The sequence below is a fragment of the Pteronotus mesoamericanus genome, unplaced genomic scaffold (genome assembly GCF_021234165.1).
Source record: "Pteronotus mesoamericanus isolate MK-2021 breed Mesoamerican mustached bat unplaced genomic scaffold, CSHL_Meso_final contig_94, whole genome shotgun sequence".
Classification (NCBI taxonomy): Eukaryota; Metazoa; Chordata; class Mammalia; order Chiroptera; family Mormoopidae; genus Pteronotus; species Pteronotus mesoamericanus.
Window position 1 is genome coordinate 16,556,062 of NW_026555285.1, and position 27,139 is coordinate 16,583,200.

Below are 27,139 nucleotides of genomic sequence, written 5' to 3' on the forward strand. Positions count from 1 at the left end.
GTGGCGTCTTTCCTTCCCTTCACATGCCAGGCTGCTTCGCCCTGATGGCTGCTCCTCAGCTCCAGGTGTTTGAGTTTTCACCTGCCACCGGGTGTATCCAAACTGCCCGGCTGAACTTCAGTTGTGTTTCTAAAAAGCTCGACTTTTTGCAAAACTGTGTTAAGAACTGATAATCAGAATTCTTTCATTTAAATTCTCTCTACCCTGTTAGGGTTCCTGTTGACTTAAATGTGTAAATATCCTTCACTTTTCTTGATTTTTAAGATTTGTGTTCAGGAAAGTAGGAATTGCAATGGGAGGGCAAAAATGCTCATTTCAGCAATACACACAAGAACAATTTATTCCCACACTGGCTGTGGATAACACTGTTCCCCAATGTCTATAAACAGGGCCTGGTTCATAGTTCTGATTAATTAACTTTATTAAGTTGGAGCTGAAACGAGGTGGCAACTTAGGGAAATAAAAGGCAGTGGACCTCACAGACTAGTTCCATATAACTGCTTTTTAACTGAAGGTAAAAGAGCAGTCACTTACTTACTGCAGACAATAAAGCTAAATAAGACGCTTAGATAGACTGCACAACACAGTCTGTTTCCAGCTCATCCACAGAATATGCTAACTATGAAAAAAGAAAAGAGCGACTTTTCTCATTGAGTGCAAGTAGCAAGTTTATTTTCTTTGATACAGAATTAACAAAGTTAATTTGATGCCCCAAATAAAGTATAATTGTAACATTTGCATAAGAAAACTTTCCTTGAAACATTTCTTCAGATCTTTGTTAAAGTTATTGATTGTCAGATCAAAGAAACTGCAATTTCAAGTCTGTTTGCAGAAATCAAAAAAAAAATTGTTACTTGGGAAATTTCAAAATGGCAATTCTATCCCAGTCATAATTACAGGGTGGGGGGTGGGGTGGTGCGCGGTGTGTTCTCTCAGCTAAGAGTTTCAGCAGCACTATAATACCATGTATGTCCAACTTTATATTAAAGCTTGTGCATTTGGAAAGAATGCATACGTTCCTAGTACATCATTTTTGGAAATGTGCTCAATGATCTTATAGTTTCATATAGGTCTAATTAATATGAATTCAATGATGGTAAAAAGCTTACCAATCATTTCCTCACAGCTTTATTTTATTCAGTTTTATGTTTTTGATACCATGCTAACAGCATATTAATCCCAATTCAGGAAAAATCTGGGCCAGTATAAATAACATGCATGGATATGTAGCAAGACTTGAGGTTGAAGATTTGACGTTCATTACTGTTGAAAATAATAAAGTAAACATTACAGTTGACTTAGAAGCTTGGTATTTTCTTAAGTACTCAATTCTGAACACAGGGCCACCTACCTGCTCTCTAAAGCACTGAGTATAATTTAACCACCAAATATAGAACACATAAATACCAGGTGACAAAAAAACACTGAAGCCCATTACAACCTTGATTAAGTCACAACCTCAAGTCCATAGGAAAAGCATTGCAATCATGTATTTAGCTTTATTTTTCTAATATATATCATAATTTAAATTATATAAAGTAACATATAAAAAGCATTTTTTTCAAGTGTTAGCGCTCAGAGCATGGTTTGATATTTGGTGTGATCATTTTTTATTTTTTCCACTAGTTTAATTTATAAAGCTCGTAATCTTGCCAGCAGGGCTTCAACTTCAGGAATGGATTCGTTTTTAGAAACAGAGCCAAGAAGTTCCATTTCCTTTTCTCTGTTGCTTTCTGCATTGCAGGCTTCCTTCTTCTCAACTGCCTTGATCCTCCCTGCAGACGTGTGAGTGTCTAGATTATAATTAAGCTCCTTGGTGACCGGAATCCTTGTTGAGTTGCAATTGATATTGCAGTGCGAACGTGACCCTTCTGTCAACTGCACTTTCTGATTTTCTACAGTAAGGAAGAAACATAAAATTTATCACTGTGATAAGCAAGGACTGTGCAGATTACAAAATATAATTTAAACAAAATTATTCTCACTAAACAAATCCTCTTAGGTATATTAAGCTAAAAGTATTCAACAGAGTGAGGTAGATTTAAAATGAACATGCAGAGGTTAAGAGTAAACTGAAATATAAATAGACAGTGATTTCATTAGCACGTATGCTCATTTCTTTCTTCCTTTATGCTTGCAAGGCCCATCACTCAGTTATTATCAAAAGCGTGTTCTGTATTTCATTCAGGTGTCTGCTCACATGCCATCTAAATAAAGAGGTCTTCCCTGACCATCTTTATGCGTGTAACATGCACTTCCTCTTTTCATCACAGCATCTCCTTATCCCCTTATCTATTCCCCCACAGAATTCATAACCACTGGACACATTATATACTTGTTTACTTGCCCATTGTCTATTTCTTTATTAGAATGTAAGCTCTGAGACGTCAGGAACATTGTTTTGAACACTGCTGTTAACTTCCGTGGCCAAAACGGCCCTGGAACAAAGTAGGTGTTCAGTAAATAGACACCGGGTAAAGAAACTATTTCCACACTCTATCACCCAGCATAAGCATTAGTTTGAATAAAAATGAGGTTAATTTCTTTTTGAAACAAAACCAAGGAGAAAAGTTTCTAATAGGAATTTAAAAAGTTAATGATTTCCCCTAAAAGAAATATTGAATTTGGCAGGCAAATTGTTAAAACTTCCTAGCAAAATGGAATTATGTCATAACTTAACTGTCAAATATATACACCGTACACATACACACATATTTTCTTTTCTTTTTTCTTTCTTTCTTTCTTTCTTTCTTTTTTTTTTTGGTAAGTGACAGTGATGATGACTTATCAAGGCTCTAAGGAGAGAGTTGCAATAGCTAAGGACTAAATGGCTCCGGCTGATTGACTTTTCCAAAGAACGCTAGATTTTCTTTTAATTAACTGACTCTCACACTGCACAACCGTATGAGTGATCTCTCTCATAGAGCTCAAACTTGGAAAAAACAGACACCCTCAATATTCATGCAACCTTGAATGCGGCTTGAAAATGGCTTCAACAAACTTGACATGACATTTAAAGTTTTTTGGTTATTCGCTGAGAGATGTTCCATTATCCCAATGGTAATGACTTTGGAGCACAAGCAGTCACTCATGACAGTGTGTTTTATGTGAGTGCTGAAAATTCCAACCGAAAACAGCTTGTACATTAAAAGGTGGCTGCTGAAGATATTTACTGCGCTGTCATTTCCTGACCAGGGGCTTTCCAGTGATGGATGGGTATTTTACACACTTTCTTGGACAATCTCAACAAATTTTAGAAGTATGATCACCTTTTAGCTCTTGGAAGAAAATAAATATACTTTTTCTATCACCTTCTCTATCAGGTGGGTAATTGTTACTCAAAAATCAAAATCTAATGGAGCAGCGATTTTCTCTCAGAGCAGTTTATGCTCTATGGTTCCTAAGGTACATGGTGCATTTGCAGGAAACGGCACAGTGGCCAAGGGGGCCTGCAGTTCCTGTGACCACACGCATTTATTTATTTTCTAGCATGCACCCTTTCCCCGAAATGTGTTTGAAAACCACATTTGTCGCTAAGTGCAAATTTTTAGTTAGCTTACCGCTTCTTCCCCTGGATGTTCCTGTCTTTTCTTGTCATGTGATTTCTTGTAAAGGACCCTATCATGATGATATTTACAATAAACCAGCTTATTCTGCTACTGAGCAACTCCAGTCAAATATCTGATGTCAGAGAAGAGATTAAATGGGCTAAAATACAGATCTATAATATATAAATTTTTCTGTACCTTCTGTGGCTATCACGCATCAAGCCCAATTCCACATGTGGCAAAGCAGAAAGAGCATGGGATTTTAAGGTCGGTCTGGGTTGAAATCCAAGCTCTACCACTTGACTTTCACAGGTTACTTAATCTCTCTGGCTTTCAGGTTCTAATAACGAACCTCACAGAGTATTTGTGAGAATTAAAGGAAATAATATGAGTGACACCAAATTTTCCTTCCCCCTTTCAAAGCTTTCCAAGAGAGGCATCAACCGCCTAAGACTTGGGACTTTTCCAGATGCTCCAACCTTAGTGATTTCCTGGTGCTTGCCACAGTCAGGGCCGAAATGCCAGTTTATTAATAGCTTGTACATAGGTAGCACCTTCATTTATAAAACATTTGTGGCACTTTAAACATCACCACCCTCATTTTACAGACAGAGAGGTAGGAGCGGAGGGAGGTTAAGTCATCGCTTAGACGACGGAGTAAGTCAGTGGCAGCAGCCCAGTACTGTCTCCAGAGATATGAAGGCTGCCTTAAAGAAATTTGAAAAGCATTTTGCAAGGAAAAATGCTAAGTAATTCAAAGCTAAGTTTCATAATAATGGTGTCCTGTACTTTAGTTCAAAATGCTTTCTCTATGCTTGATCTGAGCCAAAAAGGCCAAGAAACGATTTTCAAAATGCTTTCTGATACGTTTAATTTTCCCAAGAACTTTGTCGAGAGCTAGTATACCTGTGTAAACTCCCTTAGCACACAGTGCGTCCAGGGTCACACATGCACCCCTTTCCTGTCCCGGTCCCACGTAAAGTCAGGACTGTAAACTTCAAGGACAACCTTAATCCCACTACAATCCCTACTCCACGCACTCCTCCAATCTCCCAGACAACTATTTCACACCTTCTCCCTTCTTTTCAAACATCCAGCATGATCTCCTTCACTCTCATTTAACTCATTCATAGAAGCCAACAGGAGAGAGCAAACCCCCATAAGCCCTCCCTGTCTGTGCACTGAACGCACAGACACGCCTCTCTCTTGTTAGGACCTGCTCCGCTCACCCCGAGGACAGCGCCTCACGGGGAGCATGCGCACTACACTTGCTTTATTTAAGGACATCCTTCTGGCCGCGGTGTCCTCACTACCACCTCATAGAAGCTTCCTTCTTTGTGTGACCAGTATCTTCAGTGCACAAGTATGTTGTATTGATAATAACCCTAAGCTTTAGAGAAGAGAATTCTTTGACTTTGACTCCACATCCTGGTCCATTTACCACCTCAGCGGTTGACTGACTTAGAGCCAAGCCTCTCAGACTTGTCCTTACTTACTTTCTCAATTGCTCACTTCCCGTTTTTCTCTTAAATCCACTCCCACCATCCTTTTGACCCTCTCCTCTTCTAAAGCAGCTCCTGTCAAGGTCACTAATAAGCGGCGTGTTGCTAAAAACAAGGATTGTATAAACCCACTTGTATATTTTGGTTGTCTTTACTCAACCTATACCAGATCTAAGGATGAAATGCCCAGGAGAGCCTGGGTTTTCTTTCAGAGTTTGCTCTTTGAACTTGTTCCGAGGCTGAGGTGGATAACAATGGGAGGGCCAAAGCAGGTGCGGGCGCCCTTCCCTTCTGCGAACGCTCCACAAATAGCTGGGAGCACGCTTTAGGGACAAAGTGATAAGAGAAAAACCAAGCTGGTATTTAACTCCTCTGTGGTTTCAGATAGAGAATCTTTCATGAGAAGCAACAGACAAGGCGAGATAAAAAGAGGCCATTCCTGAGACCACTGAATAAATAAAAAAGAAAGAGCACCAAGGGCTTCTTTAACAATGAGCTTATGGCTCTGTTAGATGTTTCTAGACAACCACTCTCCAGTCCAGCCCTCACATTTATCTCTCAGCATTCTAACAGCCCCCACCCAGGTCCCCAGTCATGGGAGATCCAAAATGCACAACTGAGGGAGTCACATTTTAAATTGCGAAGCAGGTAAATGAAGTTGGGTTGGAGGCGACTTCTATCCCACTGCAACTAGAGAAAAGTTTTTATAGTTAGAGGGAGGTCCCAAGATAGAAGTTCACTCTAATATACAAATGTTATAATAACATCGGTTCAAGGCCAGGTGTCTTTTGCTATTACTATTATCTTAAAAGTCTCCTGTTAATGGCTTCATGTGTGCTGAACTAGAGACCCAAATGCCATGTACTTACTGCAATTAAAACATGCACTTCATTTCTAGAAGGTTCATTTCAAATATCCAGGAGATGCCCCAACCGTGTATGTTGGAAAGAACTCCATATAGGTACTCAGAGACATGAAATAAATTGTAACTTCAGGCCAGGAGGCTTGTCCTTATCATAAGAAATTAGAAAGTTCCATACAAATGAAATACCTTGGACACATAAACTCTTTCAATCAAAGCTAAGACTGGGTATCAAGAAAAAGAGAAGCATTTCTATTTCCCATCAATTCAAATCCTTATCAATAGTTTTTGAAATGCAAACAAAAAATATTAAGACAAAGTAGAGTGACCATTGAACTTTCCAAAGAGATAAAGTCTGTGCCATTATTTTGTGACTCGAAACCAAGGCTGCTATTCCAACCTCCCTCCCGCCCCCCTCGCCCCAAGATATTACAGCTGATGTCTGTAAACAGAAGCATGCTCTATCTAGGACTACTGACAATATCCAAAGCCGCTGGTGATCAGGCAAGGCCCAGCTGCTATTAGTACCAGGCCAGTAAGGGAATCTGGTCCACGCATTTTGTATTTATGTGTCTGTAGAAATAAATAGGATGAAAATACGCACTGCTTTCCTTTAACATATGAAAGCTCACTTATTTCATTCTATTTCCTCTTATGATTCTTACTATAAGAATTGATTCTGGAGTCTCGCCACAGCCTTTTCCCCCCTTGAAAGTGAATGAAAAATTGAAAATTGTTGAAAAGTTGAATGGCTCTTAAATACAGATAAGTTGCTAGACCTAAACATGAGAATGAAAGCCTTAAACTACATCAGTGTTGGATCCCACATGGCCTTTGGCAGACTACCAGTTCGGATGACAAAGAAAACTTAACAAACAAGAAACAAAACCCCCACCATCCTGAGCTAACATTTCTATTGTTTTTTTGAGTAACACAAAAGACAGAGAAAAACAGGAAGATTGCTGACAAAAAAAAGTAAATATAAATATATGCAGCTTGGCATCAAACGATGAAATATTCCAGCCAGCAGTTCGGCTTCTTGAGCTAAGGAGGCGAGGCTGCTGCCCTGGCTGACAGCCCATGGGGAAAACCCTCTCAGCTGCAGGAAGTATCAGTTATGGTTCAGAAAGAGGCATTATTCCCTTTAAGTCAGTATTGATCCCCCATCACACTGTGGTTCTAATGGGCATGAGCTTCTTAGAAGTGCCAACTCTCAGATGAAATATAAAATTGAGCTCCTGCCTTTTGCGGTCAGCGGTGAGCCCGTGGCAGCTCAGGCAGGAGGAGGAATACGGAGCTCCAGTGTCCTACATGGGCTGCATTTATTCAGCCTTCCTGGAATTCGGTCTCTCCTTACAATCCTTTACCTTTTGCTCTTAACTATTACTTTGGCCTCTACTAAGAAACTGTTTGTTTCACCCCAGCAATGACTTTCCTTTGGTGAGGGAAAAAATGATTCATAAATATAATTTTTAAAGCACTACTGGGTCTACATGATAGTAAAGTGTGTGACAAATATATGTTTTTAATCTATGCAATAACGGAAGTTAGTGCTGGCCGCCAGCAGCCCGTATCCCTGTGGTTTTCCTTACTGTTGATTTACTGATGCTATAAATAATTGTCTTCCCTTGGCTTCATTTTGCTGTTTATTTTTCCTTTTATATTGAAAGTGTATAAAAATGATAAAAAGAGCAAAGGGGCATTTTGTATATAGTTAAAATCTTTCAGGAGTGCTAAGAAACTCTTATTGAAACCATATGTAAAAACAGAAAAACAAAACAATTACTTTCCCAGTTCAAACAAAACAGACAAAGTAGAGGATGATAAATAAAAGGTATCGTATCTCTGAATAGAGAAGATACTTGACAATTAAACTAGAACTTTTTTCTTTTTTTTTTTTTCTTTTTGCAGAAAGTCATCGTATATACTCTCCTATTGAGTCTTGTTCTATATCACTGCCCTTTAAACACAGCTGCAAAGAGAGCACTGCCACTTTGCACTTTCCCATGCTGAGCCCCCCAGCTGGTCAAGGGCTGGGAGGGGCAGGCGATGAAGCAGCCCCCGAGCAGAGGACGCCCAGGACAAGCGCAGCCTGTTTCCTCTAAAGAGGATGGTGATGTAAACCCTTCCATCCCACTGGTTACCTTTCTGATTTGTAATGTACTACCTGAGTTGACTGCTCCTCTCTATATTTGTTTTCTTCTTTCTCACATTTCTATCCAATTAATAGCAAATTCTAACCTCTGGTTCTCATTCATACCTCTGTATTCAAACTGCTCCCCACAAAATTACCAGACACCTCAAAAATCCTAAACTCAAATGGAATTTTCTCATGCCACATTTTCCCTTACATTTGCAACACTTTATAGAAAGTGTGCAATAAAAAATTTGGTTAGGTCCTGGCTGGTGTGGCTCAGTGGATTGAACATCAACCTGTGAATCAAAGGATTGCTGGTTTGACTCCCAATCAGGGCACATGCCTGGGTTACGGGCCAGATCCCCAGTAGGGGGTGCAAGAGAGGCAACCACACACTGATATTCCCCACCCTCCTCCTTCTCCTCTCTAAAAATATATAAAAATCTTGGAAAAAGACTAACCAAAAATTTTTTTGAGTTTCTGGGAGTTTGCCACAAACCCTTGGAATTGAGTGATAGGAGTGTCTCTGCTATTCATGGTGGGCCCCTCGATAGTTTATGGTAATAAGTGACTGAGGATGGGGGTTGGCCACATCAGAAAGACCAGTAATGATTTGACAGTCGGTGGGTGGAGACTGAGGTCGATCTTGTGGCCCATCAATTATGTCTAAGTAATGAAGCCCCAATACAAATCTTGGACTCTGAGCATCAGTTAAGTTTTCCTAGTTGGTACTACATATTGTTACACACTGTTGTTCTGGTGTTTGGCGGGTAATATATCCCTGAGGACAATAGAAACTTCATGTTTGGGATCCTCCCAGACCTCACCCCATGTTGGTCTCTCTTTGGCCGGTTCTGACTTGTGTCCTTTTACTATAATAAAGCTGTTATAGTAAGTATAGCACTTTCCTGACTCTAAGCCATTGTAGTGAATGAGCAAACCTAAGAGGGCAGTAAACACTGCCCCCCCCAATTTGTAGCCAGCTGGTCAAAAGTGAGGGTAGACCAGGAACCCAGAAACTGGAAACGGCGCCTGAAGCCAGGGCAGTCTTTCCGAGCCCCGTGAAGTGTGGAAGTTGGCCTAACTCTAGGCAGCCGGGATCGTAAGTAATTATGGAATGTTACTTACAACTTTGGATATTATTATGTACTTAATAATATCAATATTATATTACCTTATTTATGACTCCTCTGTACTTTGCAAACACTCTCCTCATACACCCACTCGTTTGATTCCTCTAACACTCCTGGGAGAGAGAGGATGTGGTTTACCGTGTTTTACATCAAGTGGAAGGAGCAGGCACAACTTTCATGCAGAGCCAGAGACAAAGCTCAAGACTTCAGGTTCCTGAGTAGAAGCTCTCTCACAATAAAGCCCTTTGCCACGCTTACTCTTCTGCGTTTTGATGATTCACTTTTAGTCATCTTTGATAATTTATTCTATATTTCAGCCCCTCTGCCAAGCACGACAATGCTCTCTTTTCTGTCCCTTCGACATGCTTTAGACCGAGATATCACAGCTGCAGTCGCCTCCTCTAAGAAGGAGCCGCCCCCTCTGCACCCCAGCCCTAAGGGGAGGGCGCCCCCCTCAGCCTCCTGAGCATCTATCTCGGTGCCCTACCATTACTTCAGGCAACACGTTTTCAAACCAAACTTCTGTGTTCTAAGTGGTGTCCTCTTCATACTTAAGTCCACCACAGTACCTGTTTACCAGTCTTGCTATCTGTTCGTGACAGCTGTCTTGGGTCACTCTGCACTTGTGGGTCCAGTATGTGGCTTAGCAGCTATTAAGTAAGTACTTCTAAAGGATGCAATTGTCTGTCAGCTAATGTATGACAGGCAGTAAATACCTTGGTAAGTTGATCTGGTGGTTTAAGAGGAAGAGGGTGGGGAGATAACAGAGGACTTTGGTATGATATTACAGTTATTAAATATATATCTCTCTCTAAAAAATCATTTACATGTTATTTTAAATTTTTCCCAACAACCCTAAAAGATAGCTACTAACAACTCTGAGAAAACGGAGGTTTAGAGAAGTTCCTGGACTATTAAAGCCACACAGATTTTGCTATTTGCTTCTGGCAAGCCCAATGCAAAGCTCATGTCACCGTGGCTCCGGGGCACCTGATTGAGCCATGACAAAAAGACATAACTATGAAAATACAGAGCACTTTACATTTGAGAAGTTTCAGGGAGGCTAATTCCTCATGCTTATGACTGGAAAACTGTTATATTGGAAAATAACCATCTAAATGACTATTGTAGGCCCTAAATATTTTTCCAGAAATCATTTCTAAGCAGCATCTTACAATGTGCTTTCAACTATTTTCCTTTATCTTTCATATTTCCTAATACGGTATTTGTTAGAAACTTCCAGTATACAGGTGTTTCTTCTGAATAACAAGCTATTTCAACTCACACAAGCTCAGGAGTGGAAAGAGCCTTCTTAGGTACTTGGTAGAACCATCTATCCAATGCTTAAATTTCATTTATCCAGCATCCTGTCAAATGATTGTCTGGCCCAAGTTCGAAGACCTCCAGTCACATCCTCATAATCACAGAAGGCCATCTCTATCTCCTTTGCACAGCTCTAATAATAAAAAGTTTTACCTTATATGTCTAGAGTTTGCTTCCCTAAGATATTAGACACTGGTCCTACTCTTTGTTCCCACTAGGGCTGTGTGAAGTGAGTCTAATTCCACTTCCACTCACTACCCCTTCAGCTATTTAAAGACAGATAATCACATTCCCCAAACCTTTTTGTCAAACCAAGCAGCCACAATTTCAACTGTTCTCCTTGAAGTAATGGTTAAGTCAATTCATTAGTTGATTCAGTGAGTATTTAGCCACCATGCTAGGTACTGAGTCCTTGAAACATTTAGGATTCTGTCATTTTTATTTTAACATGCAAAATCACATTCCTTTAGTAGTTCAAAACTCTGGGAAGAACCAAACTGAGCTAGTGTACCCAGTACCATAAAATAATAGCATTATATGCTCATAGAATCCTTTTGAATTCAACCTTTAAAAAAACTCCCATGTATACTTAATAGTTGAGTTTGATTTTCATTATATGCCTAATGAAAATCTGCTTGAAACAATCTGTTTCTATTCATTAGAGAATTCAGACCTGGGATACCTGTGTGATGAAGACCATGTTAAATTCAAATAATTTTATGTATGACTATATACACAAAAATGTTCCTTTACTTCTCCCCAGCCTGTCACTAAGTATATTATTATGTCAGCCGTATCTAAAAGGCAGTAATGTGTTTAAGGAGGAAGAAAAACTCATACCCATCCTACTCTGACCTAACATGCAAGGCCATGTCATGCAGGCAAGGATCTTCCTGTTTTATTCACTGCTGTGTCCGCAAGGATAGTAAGTCCTTACATAACATCACCGATAGGTTCTTGGACACCGCAACTTTGAGCGAAGTGATACGTAGTGAAATCACATACAAAGAAATCCAGTTCAGGATGGCAGTCGCCAGAGCTCACCCTGGCGGTTCAAGGCAGAGCCGGGGAACCCAGCCCGGGCGGGATGCCCTTCCATCGCAGGGCCACTCCCACACACCCGCACGCACTCCCGCTGGGACAACGGAGACACGAGCATTTACCTTACGCGCACGTCCCTGGGATGTGGGCGGAAACTGGAGTCCCTGGAGAAAACCCCCACAGACAAGGGGAGAACAGGCAAACTCCAGACAGACCGTGGCCCTAGATGGAAACTGATGTTTTTCTCCCTTCATTAGCATTATAACAAAACAAGGTGGAATGAACAATATTATTTGAGGACTTGCTGTACTTAGAATAATAGTACCTGCCTCTACATGAATGTTTAATACATTACTTCTTGAGTGACTGACCCTAAGCATAGCATAATTTTACCTTGTTTTACTTAATGCTTTATATTAATCACTTTAAAAAATACTTTGGAATAACATTACCTAAATAACAAACTGATGACATATAATTTCTGATTATATACATTTATTTTTTGTGCTTTCTGGCCTCTTGAGGACATAGCATTGAGTCTAGGTGAGAGCTGTCCAACAGAAATATAATGAGAGCCACAAAAGTAACCTATATATGCAACTTAAAATTTTCTAGAAATCACATTAAGTATTAGAAAGAATCAGGTGAAATTAATTTTAAAAATGTATTTTACTTAACCAAATGCCAGAGCCCATTCCAGCAGTTTCAACATGCAAGCAAAATAAAACATATTGATAAAATCTTTTTGACATTCTCCTTCTGGGAGACACTAAGTGTTCAAAACCAAGCGTGCGTTACACTTACAGAGCCCTGCGGTCTCAGTGCAGGCTGGCCGCATCCCAAGGGCTCGGAAGCGCGCGCGGCTACTGGCTACACTGCTGACGGCCAGGATCGAACTGCAGTCGCTACCAGTGCTATCGCCTGTAACATGTTTGAGTTGGAGATCTTTATAGAAAATTACAGTGGTGAGTAACTTCATCTCAAGTTTGATTTTGTACTATTAAAAAACATAATTATTAAAAGTAAATTAGAAATTAGAAAAAAATGTTTAAACTTTAGTCAAACGTTAAAGTTTAAATTAGAATAATCCATATCCTAGCGGAAATTAATATTGTCCATTTACCCATATTTACTAATAATACTCCTATAATTTATTTAAGTCACCAGCAGGGGCCGCGAGCCTCTGGGCCGCAGACGGGTGCTGGCTGGGGCCTGTCAGGAACTGGGCCGCACAGCAGGAGGTGAGTGTGAATGTCATGCACTGGAATCATCCCCAAACCATCCCCCCCATTCCCATCTGTGGAAACATTGTCTTCCACGAAAATGGTCCCTGGTGCTACAAAGGTTGGGGACAGCTGCTATGGAGGGATATGTGGTTCTCCTGGTTAGAGCAGAAGTCACAATATCAAGATAACTAACCCCACCCTTGTATGGGTATGTATTTCGGAATCTTTTACTCACTATTAGAAATGTATTTATTTTACAATTTATTTCCCTGTGTAGTTTGGACTCGTAAACTTGACTTTGATCACAGAGTGTACAGTAATGATGGTGAGTCTATAAACATGTGCTGTTAATTATATAGGGAAGTAAGTGCAGTTATAAATACATTTCTAATACTGAGGTAATCCCAAAATACAGACCTTATTAAAATGAGGCCAATAAATGAAAGATAACCTATTAAAAAATTCAATAATTATAGAAGGAAAATGTTTTTTTCCAAAATTTTTACTTTTTTAGCTACATAAAAAACAATAAAGTGAATGAGTGCCATCTTCCAAAATTTAAAGAGGAAGGGACAGATGTATATTCCTAGGTAATTTGGATTTATGTAGCTTTTGTGAATGGTAAAATAGACAACGGCTAAAGTTAAAAATACAGTCATGACAGGTGAATGCTAATTGTGACATGCCTACTGTTGCTACAATCTGTGTGTTGACATCTCTTTCCAGTCACCTAAGCACAGGAAGACCAGGCTACCATTCAGACTCTTCCGCTTTTACTTCATAGTTTTATACACATTTTAGTAAGTCAGGGAAAATTAGAAGGCTCTAACATTAAATGTGACTCTCCTTCTTTCCAAAATGAGATTGGCCTTTATTTCTTGCCATTCTTCTATTCAAATTGGAACCGAAGTACAGAGTTGCCACTGTTAGAAGCTGATAGACTTGCCTTTTTTGATTGTTCTATTCATAGCCCAGCAGCATGGACTGATGGTACCAAGTTTCATTATAAAATCTGAAACTACTTCTAAGATTTTGGTTTCATATATTTCTAGAAAATGAGTTAAAAAAAAAAAAAAGATCTGGCCTGCGTCACAGACATTACCTTAAAGAGAGAAGCTCAGACTAGTACACTACTGTCTCCTACTGTCAGTTTGAGGAAAGTGAGTGTCTCAGAGGACAGTGCTCATCCTTCTTCTATTCACAGATTTACAGATCACCGGCCTTCTTCCTCCCAAATACAATTTTGCATACTATGCCCTGGGATTATTTCCTAGGAAGATCTATTGGTGTTTTCTGAATTGTTCTGAACTCTTTCCTTGCTTAGACTACTAGATCTTTGACAAAAATCCAGGAAAAACCTTAAGTATGGATCTTATCTGAGAGATGTTTTAAATTTACAAAATAATATATGTTCTTTTAAAGTTCCTTTCCACATTATCTTGTTCTTAAGATTTTCATTTTTCTCTTCCCCTTTCCTTACAAAGACTTACCACCTACACATCTATAAGCAAGAAACAAGAGAAAAAAAATCTGTATGATTTTTAAATCTTTTAGCAGCTTTCTCCTAAATAAAAAATATTAACAGGTATGAGCTAAAATATACAGTAGAAAATATAACAATTCATTAAATCAGAAAATGTTTGAAAGCTTTAATTATGTATCTAAAATATGGACAGAATATAAGTATTTAGAGTAAATATAGGGGTGGGTAAAAGTAGGTGTACATTTGTTCACATAGAAAGATACAAATAAATAAGCAATAATACAGGAGTAAACCCATATTTTGCATACTCACAACTGTAAACCTACTTTTGCCCATTCCTGTATAAACTATTCATGTCTAGAATTAGTATGTTTGGGTCAATGATTTGGGTGCTGGTTGTAGAGTCCTTTGTGCTCAAACTGCAATTTGACTTTTGATGGTTTCGGCTGAGTCAAAGAATATTGATCCACATTCTAAAGGTAAGATTTCTGATTGGAAAAATAAGCTAGGCAAACAGAACCCTTCTTAGAAGCTACTCCCTTTTGATGAGGAAAACAGTAGAAAGAATAGGTCAATGTTACTTCAGTTACTTTATTGCAAACAAAACACTAAGTGTGGTTACAGGCTGCACTGAGATTTCTGAAAATTGGTTTCTGTAAACAACTTATTTTTTTAATGCAGGGTAGGCTGGACCTGTGCTTCCTGAGACCCGATGGAGGCAGAGCCTGATCGGAACACACAATTGCCTCTTTCCATTTACTGCTGTAGATTCCGGCCTCAGGCCCCTCTATTGTAGCCAGCGGGGACTGTTTCCTCAAAGACCTACTTCTACTCATCTTCCCAGGGCTTTGGAGTACCTCTGTCTCTATGGTAACATGAAACACAAAGCATTAGAAATGCACCACGCAGCAGGCAGAAAAGAATGAAATTAGAGGGTAGTACTCTCGCTATGCCAAAGAAGGTACTGACTGCAGGAGAATGGACAGAGGGCAAGATGTGGCAAATGTCAGTTGTCCATTTCTTGTATATTCTCTTAAGATTTACAGGAATTGTTAGCTCAGAAGAAGTCTTAAAGTATATGGAACTTTATAAGCCACATGGTATTTGAAATTAAAAAAATTACTGAGGATCCACATTGACTGTAAATGTCTAGCAATCTGTGGTTCATTAAATTATTGAGATGAAAGTTCTCAGCTAATTGAGATACAAAATATTAAAAAGAAAAAAATAAATCAAAATTCCAGTATGGTTCATGTTAAAGACAAAGGAAACTATGTTACTTTTACATGACAAAATGTTCTCTTTTTTATTACTTTAAGATAATATAAGTGTTCTTAGTCTTTTGAAATTTGGGGTAGCATATAAAATGTAGTGTCTAAGTCTATTTAGTTCAGTGGCTCAGTATAATCAGAAAATTTATGCCCCAAATTCTTGGTCAATTCCACTCTATTTCATAGTCACAAACATCATCTTTAACTTATGATGATGTATATGAAGAGATTACTGTAACCCAAAACATCTGTACACATAAAAGACATGTTATTAATAGACATTTAATACATAGCTATTCTGTTGCTATTTAAAGATATTTCGCATGAGCTGAATAAATAAGACATTTATTTATTATATTATTTAATATATTGTTATATTATTTATTATATTACTAAAAATAATGCTGAAAGTACGTTTTAGGCACCTAAACTCTAGATCAATTATGCTGGCTCTGAACTCTGTTCTTTGAGGCAGTACCCCAACAATTAGACTGGCAGGGATTTAGGGGAGCTAATCATACACTCAGCTGTAGAACTCTATTATTAGGATCTGAGCAGATTTCTTTCCTTAGTTTAGCTTTTCTTTTTTTAAAACTCACCAACTGAGATGCAGCTGTGGGCTCTAGCCACTAGAGGTCAGACAGTTACACCTGTCACCAATGATTACATTGAAGTGGGCATTAGAGTACCTTGAATAACTTCCAGTGACTTAAAAATATACAACATAAACAGTCTTTTACAACTATCACTGTAGAATAATAATATGTTTTCTAATTGATTATTCTATTTCTAAACCTATTTCTTAGATTTTGCAATGCTACTACCTTTCTATACTTGCTCTCATTTAGTTGGAAGATGAAAGATATCATTACAGTTAATGGACTGTAGGAACCTTTACAATTAATGGAATCCCATGACATGAAAAGGCCTCTTCTGGAGTAGAAGAGGTAAGTGATGTATTCTGCAGTTTACCAAGTCCATTTGGAAACTCTAACATTCATGGGCCTTCCAACATGAACCATTTTATTTCTCTAATGTAATTACCTTATGTCTATTTTCTCCTGGATTACGAAGACCTTATTTATCTTACATGTTTATAGCCCGACTTATCATAGTAACAAATAACTACAATGGGATGGTAACTTCTCATCTATCCAGTTAGGTTAACTATGTGACAAACCAAACATAACTTGTTAAAAAACAAACTTTTCAATTTTAACACAATCCACAAAGATGAAACTCAGATTTAGTTCTAACAAAAATACTATGTTCACTTTCTCATCATCTCATTATTACAATTAATAAAAATACAATTAATAAAATAATTGTAAGGGCATTTCCCATTTCAAGTTTTGCAGAAAAACTAATAATGAAAACAATACTAATTACTTATTAAGTGACTTTTACATGAATTGTCATACAGTGTAATGAATTATGATTTTCATTCTATTTCACAGATGAGGAAGGGAGGCTTTGAGGAGGTAATGAACTTGTCTCAGGTCAGGAGGCAAGTTATGGTGAAGCTCGAATTCAAGCCCAAGTCCCCTCATTCAGTTCTGGGCTCCAAACTATACCACTGTTATCTGACTTAAAAAAACAACAAAACAACAACAACAACAAAAACAACACACAACAACTATAAATGCTGAAAAAAGCAGCAAACAGTATTCCTCTGTTAGCACAACGAACCAAAGGAAGCTATGACACACTTCATTTCTACTGATATGTTTCTGACAAATACCTTAAAAATTGATTGAGCTCTCTAGTTAAACAGAACTAGGAATATATTTTCCAGAGTTTTTGCTTGTATTGTATAAAGTACTGCCTGTGCTTAAAATGCAATATAACTAGTTATTCAGAGAGGGAGCAAAATCTATGACCCAGATTCAACAGTACATTACAAAATTCAGAAAGCTAGTTTATGACGGTCTCCCGTCCATGCCTGAAACCAGACAATACTGACCCCTGCATACACTGTATTTTTCCCATACATACCTATGATAAAGATTAATTTATACATTAAACACAGCAAGAGATCGACGACAATATAATAGAACAAGTATAACAATCTACTGTAATACACATTACACATGTGTAATACACATGTAATACCGAATGGCTTTGGGGCCATTACTAAGTAAAATAAGAGTGACTGGAACACAAGCACCATGATACCAAGACAGCTGGTCTGGCAGCTCCGATGGCTACTGAGTGACCGATGCACATACGCAGCGTGGAGATGCTGGTCAGAGGGAAGGCTCACGGGCAGAGTGGGGTGGTACAAGGTTTCATCATACCACTCAGAGTGGCACGCCATTTTGGAACATAAAAATTATTTCTACAGTTTTCCACTTAATATTTTTCACCTGCAGTTGATCGTGGGTAACTGAGACCATGGATAACTGCAACCATGGAAAGCAAAACTGTGGACAAGGGGTAACTACTGTACTCTGACATTAAACATAAAAACTACATCTTAATTTATATCCAATTGGTCCCAAGTAGACTCCAGAGTTATGTTGTTGTTTTGTTTTTTTTTAAATAAAATCAGCTAGCCACAAATGACTCAGTCAAGTTTAAATTTTTTAATTTTTGAATGTATTTCTCTTATTAGTAATCCATGCTTGAGGAAACGACTCTTCCTTTAGGAAACTGAGCATTTCCTGAAACTAACAATGTGTTGTAACTTTTTTAGTTTTACTTATGTAGTGAACTCTATATAATATTACCCCGTTTCTATTCCTCTGTCATAATCATTGTCTGTAATAATCCATGATCTCTTATATCTCATCAAATGCTACTGATTTCTCAAAAGGTTGTGATGTCACTTGCCATTAAATTGTCATTGTACTTCTCTCCTATGTTGAGTGTCTTGGTCCACTTACTGTTGTGGTTTCTGTGTGTCCCTGCTATACAATAGAGTCAAGTGACAAGACCATGAACTCCTTAGAGGAGGGTCTGTGTTCTTCTCATCCCTTTTGGAATTAAAAGCAGTACTTTAATGCAGCTATGTCATATATCATCATAAGAGTCTATAATCAAGACAGGAGACACAATGTTTAACATTTTCTGGACAGATGGAAAACATGCTTTCATTCACATGGTATGAAATGTTGGGTAGGTACAATTGCCCTGCTCTAGTAAATGTCAGGGATACAGCAGAGAGTGAGCAGAAATGGTTCCTGCCTTCAGGGAGCTTACAGTCTAATCACATCACTACATCAACACCCACAGAGGTATTTGCTTATTATCTTCCCCACATAACAAGGAGAAATGGTAAGACTGTTCAAAGTGTTTTGAGTAGTCAGTTATGCCTCTCATTTTTTTAATGCATTATTGCATCTGGTATCTGTAACAGCTTTGAGCAAAATTAGGATCAATGCCTCTTCAATAATAAACAAATGTTTAAGCCCTGCGAGTGTGTTAGGTTTAAAAAAATGTTTAGGACTGGACGGGGTGTCATTTGTAGCAGTAGATGATAACTGAAAGGAACACATGCGATGTTGAAGGTGAAAGGCCTATCTAGAAGATTGTCTAAGGAGCACTAATGAACTAGGTTATAGGAGGGACTGACTGAAAGGTGGGAAATGAGAGAAAAGAGAAGACTATGTAGGCTGTGTAAAAATGCAGGTATGGTCTTATCAAATCAGGAATAGTTCATACAGAATGAATTAGGCAGGATTTGAAGAAGAGCGTGAGGAAGGAATGGATTTTTAATCAGAAGTCCTGAATCTGAGACGCTTTTGCTCCAGACATAGCTGAGAATGACGGTTGTCTCTACTATTCTTTCATTGTGGTTAATATCCTATTAATCTTGTTGTTAATGTTATATTACAGAGTTTATAATGATATGAATTCATCATGCTACCTGGACCTCTCTTAAGAGCTTGGTATCCCAGTTTCCATGATCAGTCTCAACCAGGTCCAAGTGCTTTGGCACAAGAAGTGAATTCCAGGGAATCCTCCTTAACTAACCCCCACCCCTATACCTCCTACCATTCATTCTTACATAGCACCCTGTTCTTTTCCTTCATTGCACTTACCATAAGCATAATGTGTTTGGGTAATTATATATTTAATATCTGTGTCCTCTACTACATTCCACTAAAGAAATCTTTCATTGGGTCTTATCCAAACAGTGATGATGGTAATGCCAGTTATTTAGTGTGTGTCTCTGTGCCAAACAGGATGAGGGGCTTTCAAAATGTTTTCCCAGTTAATGATCACATGCTCTATGAAGCTGTTGATAATACCTCCTTTATAGAGGAAAGGCCAGCTGGTGTCTGTCAGACCATGGCGATGCTCTTGGTTTGGTTAGGACTGTGACGATCTTCTCAGGCAAATTAAAGGCCCCTTTGTGGGAGGCAAGTTCAGCTTCACCCTTCTTCCCTGCTGTCTCTACAGATCTGGTTTTAACTGAGCTACTGCCACAGAACAACCTTTTTATCAATCTGTATGCTCATTGCTTTGTTTGTTCTTTGGCTTTACATGAAAGGGAATCAAAAGCAATTTCTCTGACTCATCTGGTTAGTTGCAAACTCTACATTTTTGACTACTTATACATCAGAAGGTGCTCTATCATGGGTTTCCTTTATATCTAAAAGGAAAAATTGTAATGTTTCTTCTCAGCTCTGTCATCCACTTTTTATATCCTGGAATGATTCTCTTAGTCTCGGTAGACTTCAACGCCTTTCTTAGGTTACTGGGAATGATTAAATAGGCCTAACCTACAAAGAATTTTTTATGACAAGAACAATATATATGAAAGCTCCTTGATAATATAGATCACCACACAAAGGTAGGGCATCTGTAAGGTGTCCTCTCATCACAAATCTTGAAAGCAGCTGCGTTTGGGCTTCTTTTCTAATGGTTGTAGCAGATACATCAGTAACTGGCACTCCTAAAATCATGTAACTCTGAGTGAAAGCAGAGCCAAAGATGATGCTTTTGGAGTAACTGATCAAGATACCACTTTTAGTGTAAAAAAAATAAAAAGGAAAAGAAAAACTTTATTTCTGTTACTTTCAATGTAATCTATCATATCAGCCAACTAACTTAGGCTTACATGTAGTGTTATTAAATTCACAGTTAAAGTGATAAACCCAGTGATGTGTATTTATTTGTTAATTTGCTGAGGATAAGGTGGGCGGATATCCAAATTCTGAATATATCTGATGAGAATGGCAGCTGTAATATTTATGAATTATAGGTTTTGGATTTAAAATAAACTGACAGCTTCCTCTTAAAGCATGATAACAACACATCTAAAATCAAATTTGAGGATTTCAGGGCATCTAGAAATATTAAGAAAAATATCAAGACAAGCTGTTCTTTGGGTGGTGGTTTGACATGGGAAGGAGATTCTTCTGAGAGCCAGAGAAACATTTCACATTTTTCCTTAAATGCCGGTGCTTTAAGGAACTTCCTTCCACTCTCAGCTCCCAATTTCTTAAAAGAAACACATCCGTGACTTTTTCTGAGTAGTAACTAACACATTACGTTCCTCCGTACACTGGCAATGAGGAAAGAGACTAGAAAGAGCCCCTGAAGCCCCCCGTTTCATGAAATACAAGCTCTCGTGTCCTTGGGTTCCTGCTTTGCCGGGGTCTCCCCAGTCCTCCGTGGCTGTCCAGGGCAGGTCTCGGAGTGGCAGGTGCGTGGGCTCACTCACCCAGGCAGCGTCCGCTTAATCCTCCTGTAGGTGGTCAGTGCTTATCGTTGTTTGCTGACAAGGAAATTGAGCTCAGAAAAGTGGATTACTCTCCTGACGAGTGAAGAAAGGAGGATGCAGAATGAAAACCTGCAAGCCCTCCCGTTTCACCTGGCACACAGCCATTGTCTTCTGGGCCACGTCTCTGCTGTCTTGCTGCAGGGAGTGCTCTCTACTGTGGAAGAGGTTAGCTAATGTGAAGAGATAATGAACAGAGATGGAGAAGCGGTACTGCCGGGGGTTGCATAGAAAAAAATAAAAAAGAACATACTGGGGCTGCGGAAGAGCTACGCACCTATACGCTTAACGAGTTTGTAGTAACATAGCTTGAACAACAAAAAACAGAAAAAAAGTTTTGTCCATGATAACAGAAACATATCTCTTTTATGTGGAATCTATTTGGGACTGATAACATTTATGATGAGTAATTTCTGTGTTTCTCCTTTGCTTGGTTTTATTGTGAGATACACAGAAATCTATTGAATATATTTACATTTCAGAAGAGTTGCAAATTCCCAAACTAAATGTGTCACTACCTCTGGCTTTCTGCCCATCACTTAGGCTCAGATTCCCCAGTCACAAAATGGACATTTTTCTGAGATTCTTTTCTATTAGAACGTTCTTTGATTCTATAAATATGAAAATACTAAAAATAATGTGATAAATATTTGCTAGCAGAATCTCCCAGAGAAGAAAAAAGTAGATAAGCCTCAGAAAATATGAAGCTCAGACATTCATTCTTTCTTCAGAAACAATGGAGTCCTTGTTTCAGATAATATGGTTACAGAGCAGCTCTAAGCTGTAGCTGTGCCCCTTACTACTGGCCTGATTTAGAGATGTAACCTATACTTTTTAATCTCATACTGCAAGAATAACGTCATAAAGGATATCTGTTCACATCAATGTTTCAGTTGAAAAAGAAACAAAAAATTCAACTCACAGGTGGTTACCAGGCAGGAGTACTCAAAGGCTCTAAAAGGATAAAAAGGAAAATGATGAAGCACTTCGGCTCTTGAGGAAGAAGGCAGTGCTAATAGGCAAATTCAAGGATCTTTTCCCATCAAGATGATGTAAAAATGCTCTCACACTGACAAAACAGGGCATTTGTTTTTAACATCAGTAAATTCTCACCGCAGTCCACGGCTTCTTGCAAACTGACTTTAAGCAACATGACATAAGAAAAGCAATTTTACCATAAGCTAATTGATGTAAGCAAGAGTTAAGTTCCTCTGGCATATTTCTGGCCACAGAAAACATTACCAAACCTTTAAATAAAGTCTCCAAACACTTCTAATATTAAACAATAAAATAAATGTGAGCTATACGTACATTTAAAAGACAATGAATGAAAACACGATCCTGATTTTCCCACCCACTTACTCCAGCTCAGGGTCGGGGCTGGCCAGAGCCCCACCCAGCAGCCCGGCGCAAGGCGGGCGCCCAGCCCAGCCAGGGCGCCCCTCCAGCGCGAGGCGCCCTCACACCCAGAGGCCCGGTCACTCCCACTGGGACAACGCAGGCACGCCCACTTGCCTCCTGTACACAGCTTTGGGATGTGGGAGGAAATCGGAGAACCCGCAGGAAACCCACAAAGATGAGACAATGTGCCAGCTCCACAGACAGTGGCCTCAACAGAAAATCAATTTTTTTCTTCTCATCAATATTGTAACAAAATGATATTGAACAAAATGACATTATTCTAGCTGCACTTCTGCTTTGTATACATTGACTTTGTTGTGTCAAATACAGTGTCTGATTTACTCTGGGCTGGAGGTACATAAAGTTTTGCAGAAAATAAGAAGCCTTTCACCAGGTTTGTGCCCGAGGTTTATCACAGTTTACACACCCAGGGTAAGCACATTCCAAAGCAGATCCTATCATCACATGTCCTCAGGCAAAACCGAGTGCACCAAGGCATTGCAGAAGCAGCCTTCAGAAGTGGAACAGAGCAGTGGCACCACAGTGAGAAACACCGCAAAGACCAGAACCTTCCATGACCTTTGACAAGCAATGTACCTACATAAAACAGTAATAACCACGCCAGCGCATGGAGGTGCTGAGGGCTTCGTGTAAAAGCACCACCCACTTCCCTTTGTCTGCTCTTACTTTGAGCTGCCCCATAAAGAGTGAGTCTAGACTAAGAGGCAATATTAAAAACAAAAGGTTAGAGATCATCATGGGACATTAATTATGCAAAAGAAGGCATACTGAATTTAATCAGAAGCAGCAGACTCCTCGGAGCAGGAAGGGTTTTCTTTTTGACAGAAGCAGTTAGGGAAACAGTCGCGGTAACACTGCAGCATCTGCTGATCACAGTCGAAGCTGCAGGACACCAGCGTTAGAGCGCCGAGCCGTCCTGACAGCTCCTGGGCGCCTGAGTCACAGCGAACTGCAATTTGCAATGAAATTCACTCAAGTCTAAAAATCAGCCAACATGTTCAAACCAAACAGAAATAACTTAGTTTTGACTTTAAAAAACATATAATAGCGAACTGTATTTCACAAAACTTTGGATCTAATGCAAGGATTTGTCCTCAGCAAATACATTTTTTAAAAGATTTTATTTATTTTTAGAGTGAGGGGAAGGGAGGGAGAAAGAGAGGGAGAGAAACATCAATGTGTGGTTGCCTTTTGTGCGCCCCCTACTAGGGACCTGGTCCAAAACCCAGGCATGTGCCCTGACTGGGAATAGAACCAGCAACCCTTTGGGTCGCAGGCCAGCGCTCAATTCACTGAGCCACACCAGCAAGGGCAACAAATACATTTTTTTAAAGAACACAGGAATTTTCAGATCTATTAATGCACTTTGAGGTCAATCAAGTTTTAAAATCTAAAGAAAGAAAAAGAAGTCAAAATTTAAGTCAAAATATGTGAAATACAGTTTTAACTCCTTGAGAAAAAAATCAGGACAAAATCTGATATCTTTTAGTGCTTTGAAATGATATGTCTAAAATACTCAGAGAGTAATTAAGCAGAATAATTTTTAAACAATTGACTTGATTGCTAAGCAAATATAGCTAAAATAAAAAGTTCAGAGAAATAAAGAACTACAAAGTAGTGTAACAATAGGATGACTATCCTAAGAACTGCCTATAATGGACAGGCAGGACAACCTAATATATTAATACCCATCGGGAATTGCTGAAATGGTAATTAAAAGAATAATGAAATTCTATAGATATTCATAACTAAAACTTTCATATGGAGGTGTTTCTGTGGGATTTCTTGTGGTCAAAAACACACTGTGCTAAAACGTAAATCTTTGAATGACACAAGAGCCTGGAGAACAGAAGATTGTGTTAAATTCTTCTGAGCTTAAAATTCACAAAAGTAAATGTCTCCTATTTTATCTAAAATCAACACCAAAGATTTTCTTCCCCAAGTTGCTTGGGGAGCTCAACTAAATATTATTCATAACATTAAAAGATTAAAGAAAGAAGGAAACAAAAACTTTAAAATGTCGATTTTTGAAGGGAGCCATTGAACTGGTCACAAGGGATGGCTCTATTGTTGCCTTATTCTCAGCTTGATAAACTGTTTGAAAATATGTTTGCTACAGTTAATCACTAAGACCATATTCATCTGCAATTTTAAAATCTGAAATTTTAATTCAATTTCTTTCCCCAAACACATTAAAAATGTCTCTAGATTTCTCTTTATAGACATAACCTATTGAGGGTAAAAATGCAACTAGGTAGTCAGAAACACTCAGAAAAAAAAAAAAAACTGAAAAGGTCAAAAAATTTGATCAGTTGAAAACTTCACCTTAAGTCAATATGTAATTGAATAGTGAATCAATAAATGTTTATTGAGCAACTCCATGTATAAGCCGCAGAGCTACATACCAGTAAGAAGTTTAAGGTGCCACTGCTGGTCTGACAGGGCCCGTGAACAAAAGAAGAGCTCCTGTGGGCTTGTTTTTAAAGTCATGGAGGTGCCAAAGGAGCCGTGCTCTCTGTAAATGCGGCAGGATTGCAGAGGGGGGAGGTCTAACTGGAAACAGTTTAAGTGAAGCGGGCTTCACAATGGCACAGTCTCAGCTGGGCTTTGCAGTAACAACAGGACTTAAGATAATTCAGAATAAATTTACAGGAAACCAACCTGACCTAAGGTAAAAATCTAAAAATGCTACAAAAGACCCACCCCTCAGATGTAGATGTTACGGTTCAGGGCAAGTGACACTCATGCAGATAAACACACAAAGAAAACACAAACGTGGGTCTTCTAATACTATCATTTTAAGTATCAAACTGGGGTGAAGTTTCATGCAGAAAATGTTTCTGTGATGGAGTTTGACCCAGTAACAACTGTTTCCATAGAAGGGGTTACACACTTAGTCCCTATCAGCTGGCCCGTGGGCACAGAAGGAAAGCAATGATTGAGGGAGAGACAAATGTGACTCTAGTTTGAGAAAGTTAAAGATGCCAAGAATTTACCAACTTCTCTCTTTTCTTCTAGAAAAGACTCCTCAGAGGTCACACATTTTCTGAGGGAAGTTTCAATATAGAGCAGAAAGCAAAGAGGGCCGGTCAGCCTAAGGAGGAAGGCATTCCAGCGTGTCAGAGAGAAGGGGTCGAGCCTCACACGTTTGGTTTGGAAGACAGCAGACCCTGTTGGCCACGTTCTGTCCCCTCCCACACGAAAGGTGGTAGGGGGTGGGCGGGGGGGGGGGGGGGGTGAGCTAGGAAACTGGGAAGTCAGTTGGTGTGGTAAAAACAGATGAAGGGACTAAAATGAGTTGTACTAAAATAAAAAACAGAGCAGTCATCGGTAAACTTGGCTCTTAGGAGAGAATCAAATCTGATGAGAAAGTTAGCTGGAGCACGTATCTACCGCACCAGAATCAACGGGAAGTTCTTAGGCGTATCATGAGAGAATCATCCCTCTTCGTTGCTTTTCTGCAAGTTTGGATGAAGACACCATGTTATAGAAGTTAGATTCCATGTAGACTTTTATGTTAGGAACTAGTTGGTTTTAAGGTGGGCATATTCAGCAGACTAAGGAAAATAATCTTATCGAGCAGTAAAGATATAAAATATGCAAGTGGTGCTTGATGGAGACTAATCATAGAGGAGAAAACTGAATAAAGTTAGGCCATATTTATTTCCCCTCAAGGGCATTTTTGATCCCACCAAAGTTACTACTCTGTCCTAATAATGTTAAGTACAGACACTCAGATTAAAAGAACTGGAGGGTCATCTAATCTAAATGCCACTTTGCCTGAGAAGAAACTAAGGCCCAGAAAGATGAACTCACGTATCCTAGAGCTGCTCCTGGTGGAGGAAGGGTGACATGGTGCTTACCCAGCCTCTAGGCCTTGGGGGTCGGACATCTTACATAATCCCCAACTCTGCTACCTTATTTCCTACTCTATTAAATGTTCATAATTCAGTTTCATTTTCTGTGGGTACTTTACATTGTGACACACGTTGCATTTGCATAGTACTCTGTGTTTCAGGGAGTGCTTACATACATCACCCTGTTTCTTCTTCAGGGGGAGTAGGCAAGAAATACCAAGCAGGGAGCCGGGGCAGATAGAGCAACTCAGGCACAGTGAGCGACTTACAGGGCTCGGCCCACATTCAGTGGCCCTGCTCTTGTTGCTAGGCCACGCTATGCCTGCCCATTGGTGTAATTTGTGCTGGACTGCAGTTTCTACACAGAAAAGAACTGTATTTCCTTAATGTGATGAAAGCACCGCACATTTGTAACGGTGTTGCTTTCTGCTTTTTTTTTTTTTTTATCACAACTGCATAGTGTTTAAGGTACTATGGTTTAAACACACTCTTGAGGGCTGGTAACTTAACCACCCTTTATAACATTTATAACATTGTTTCTGTGGGAAATTGCTTTGAGTTCCAAAACAACTGATTTAAAAATTAACTGTGGGGATACAACTAGTT

At 39.1% G+C, this 27,139-nt stretch overlaps 1 protein-coding gene across 3 annotated transcripts in view; it reads right to left on the reverse strand.

The window, feature by feature from the left end:
* Nucleotides 1-1,632: 1,632 nt before the first annotated feature.
* DIAPH3 (diaphanous related formin 3) overlaps nt 1,633-27,139 on the reverse strand; it is a 459,782-nt gene continuing 434,275 nt past the window's right edge. For all 3 annotated transcript variants that reach the window (XM_054586406.1, XM_054586404.1, XM_054586403.1), the window contains one exon: nt 1,633-1,895. In XM_054586406.1, coding sequence (XP_054442381.1) covers nt 1,633-1,895 — 263 coding nt within the window. The remainder of the gene's footprint in view (nt 1,896-27,139) is intronic.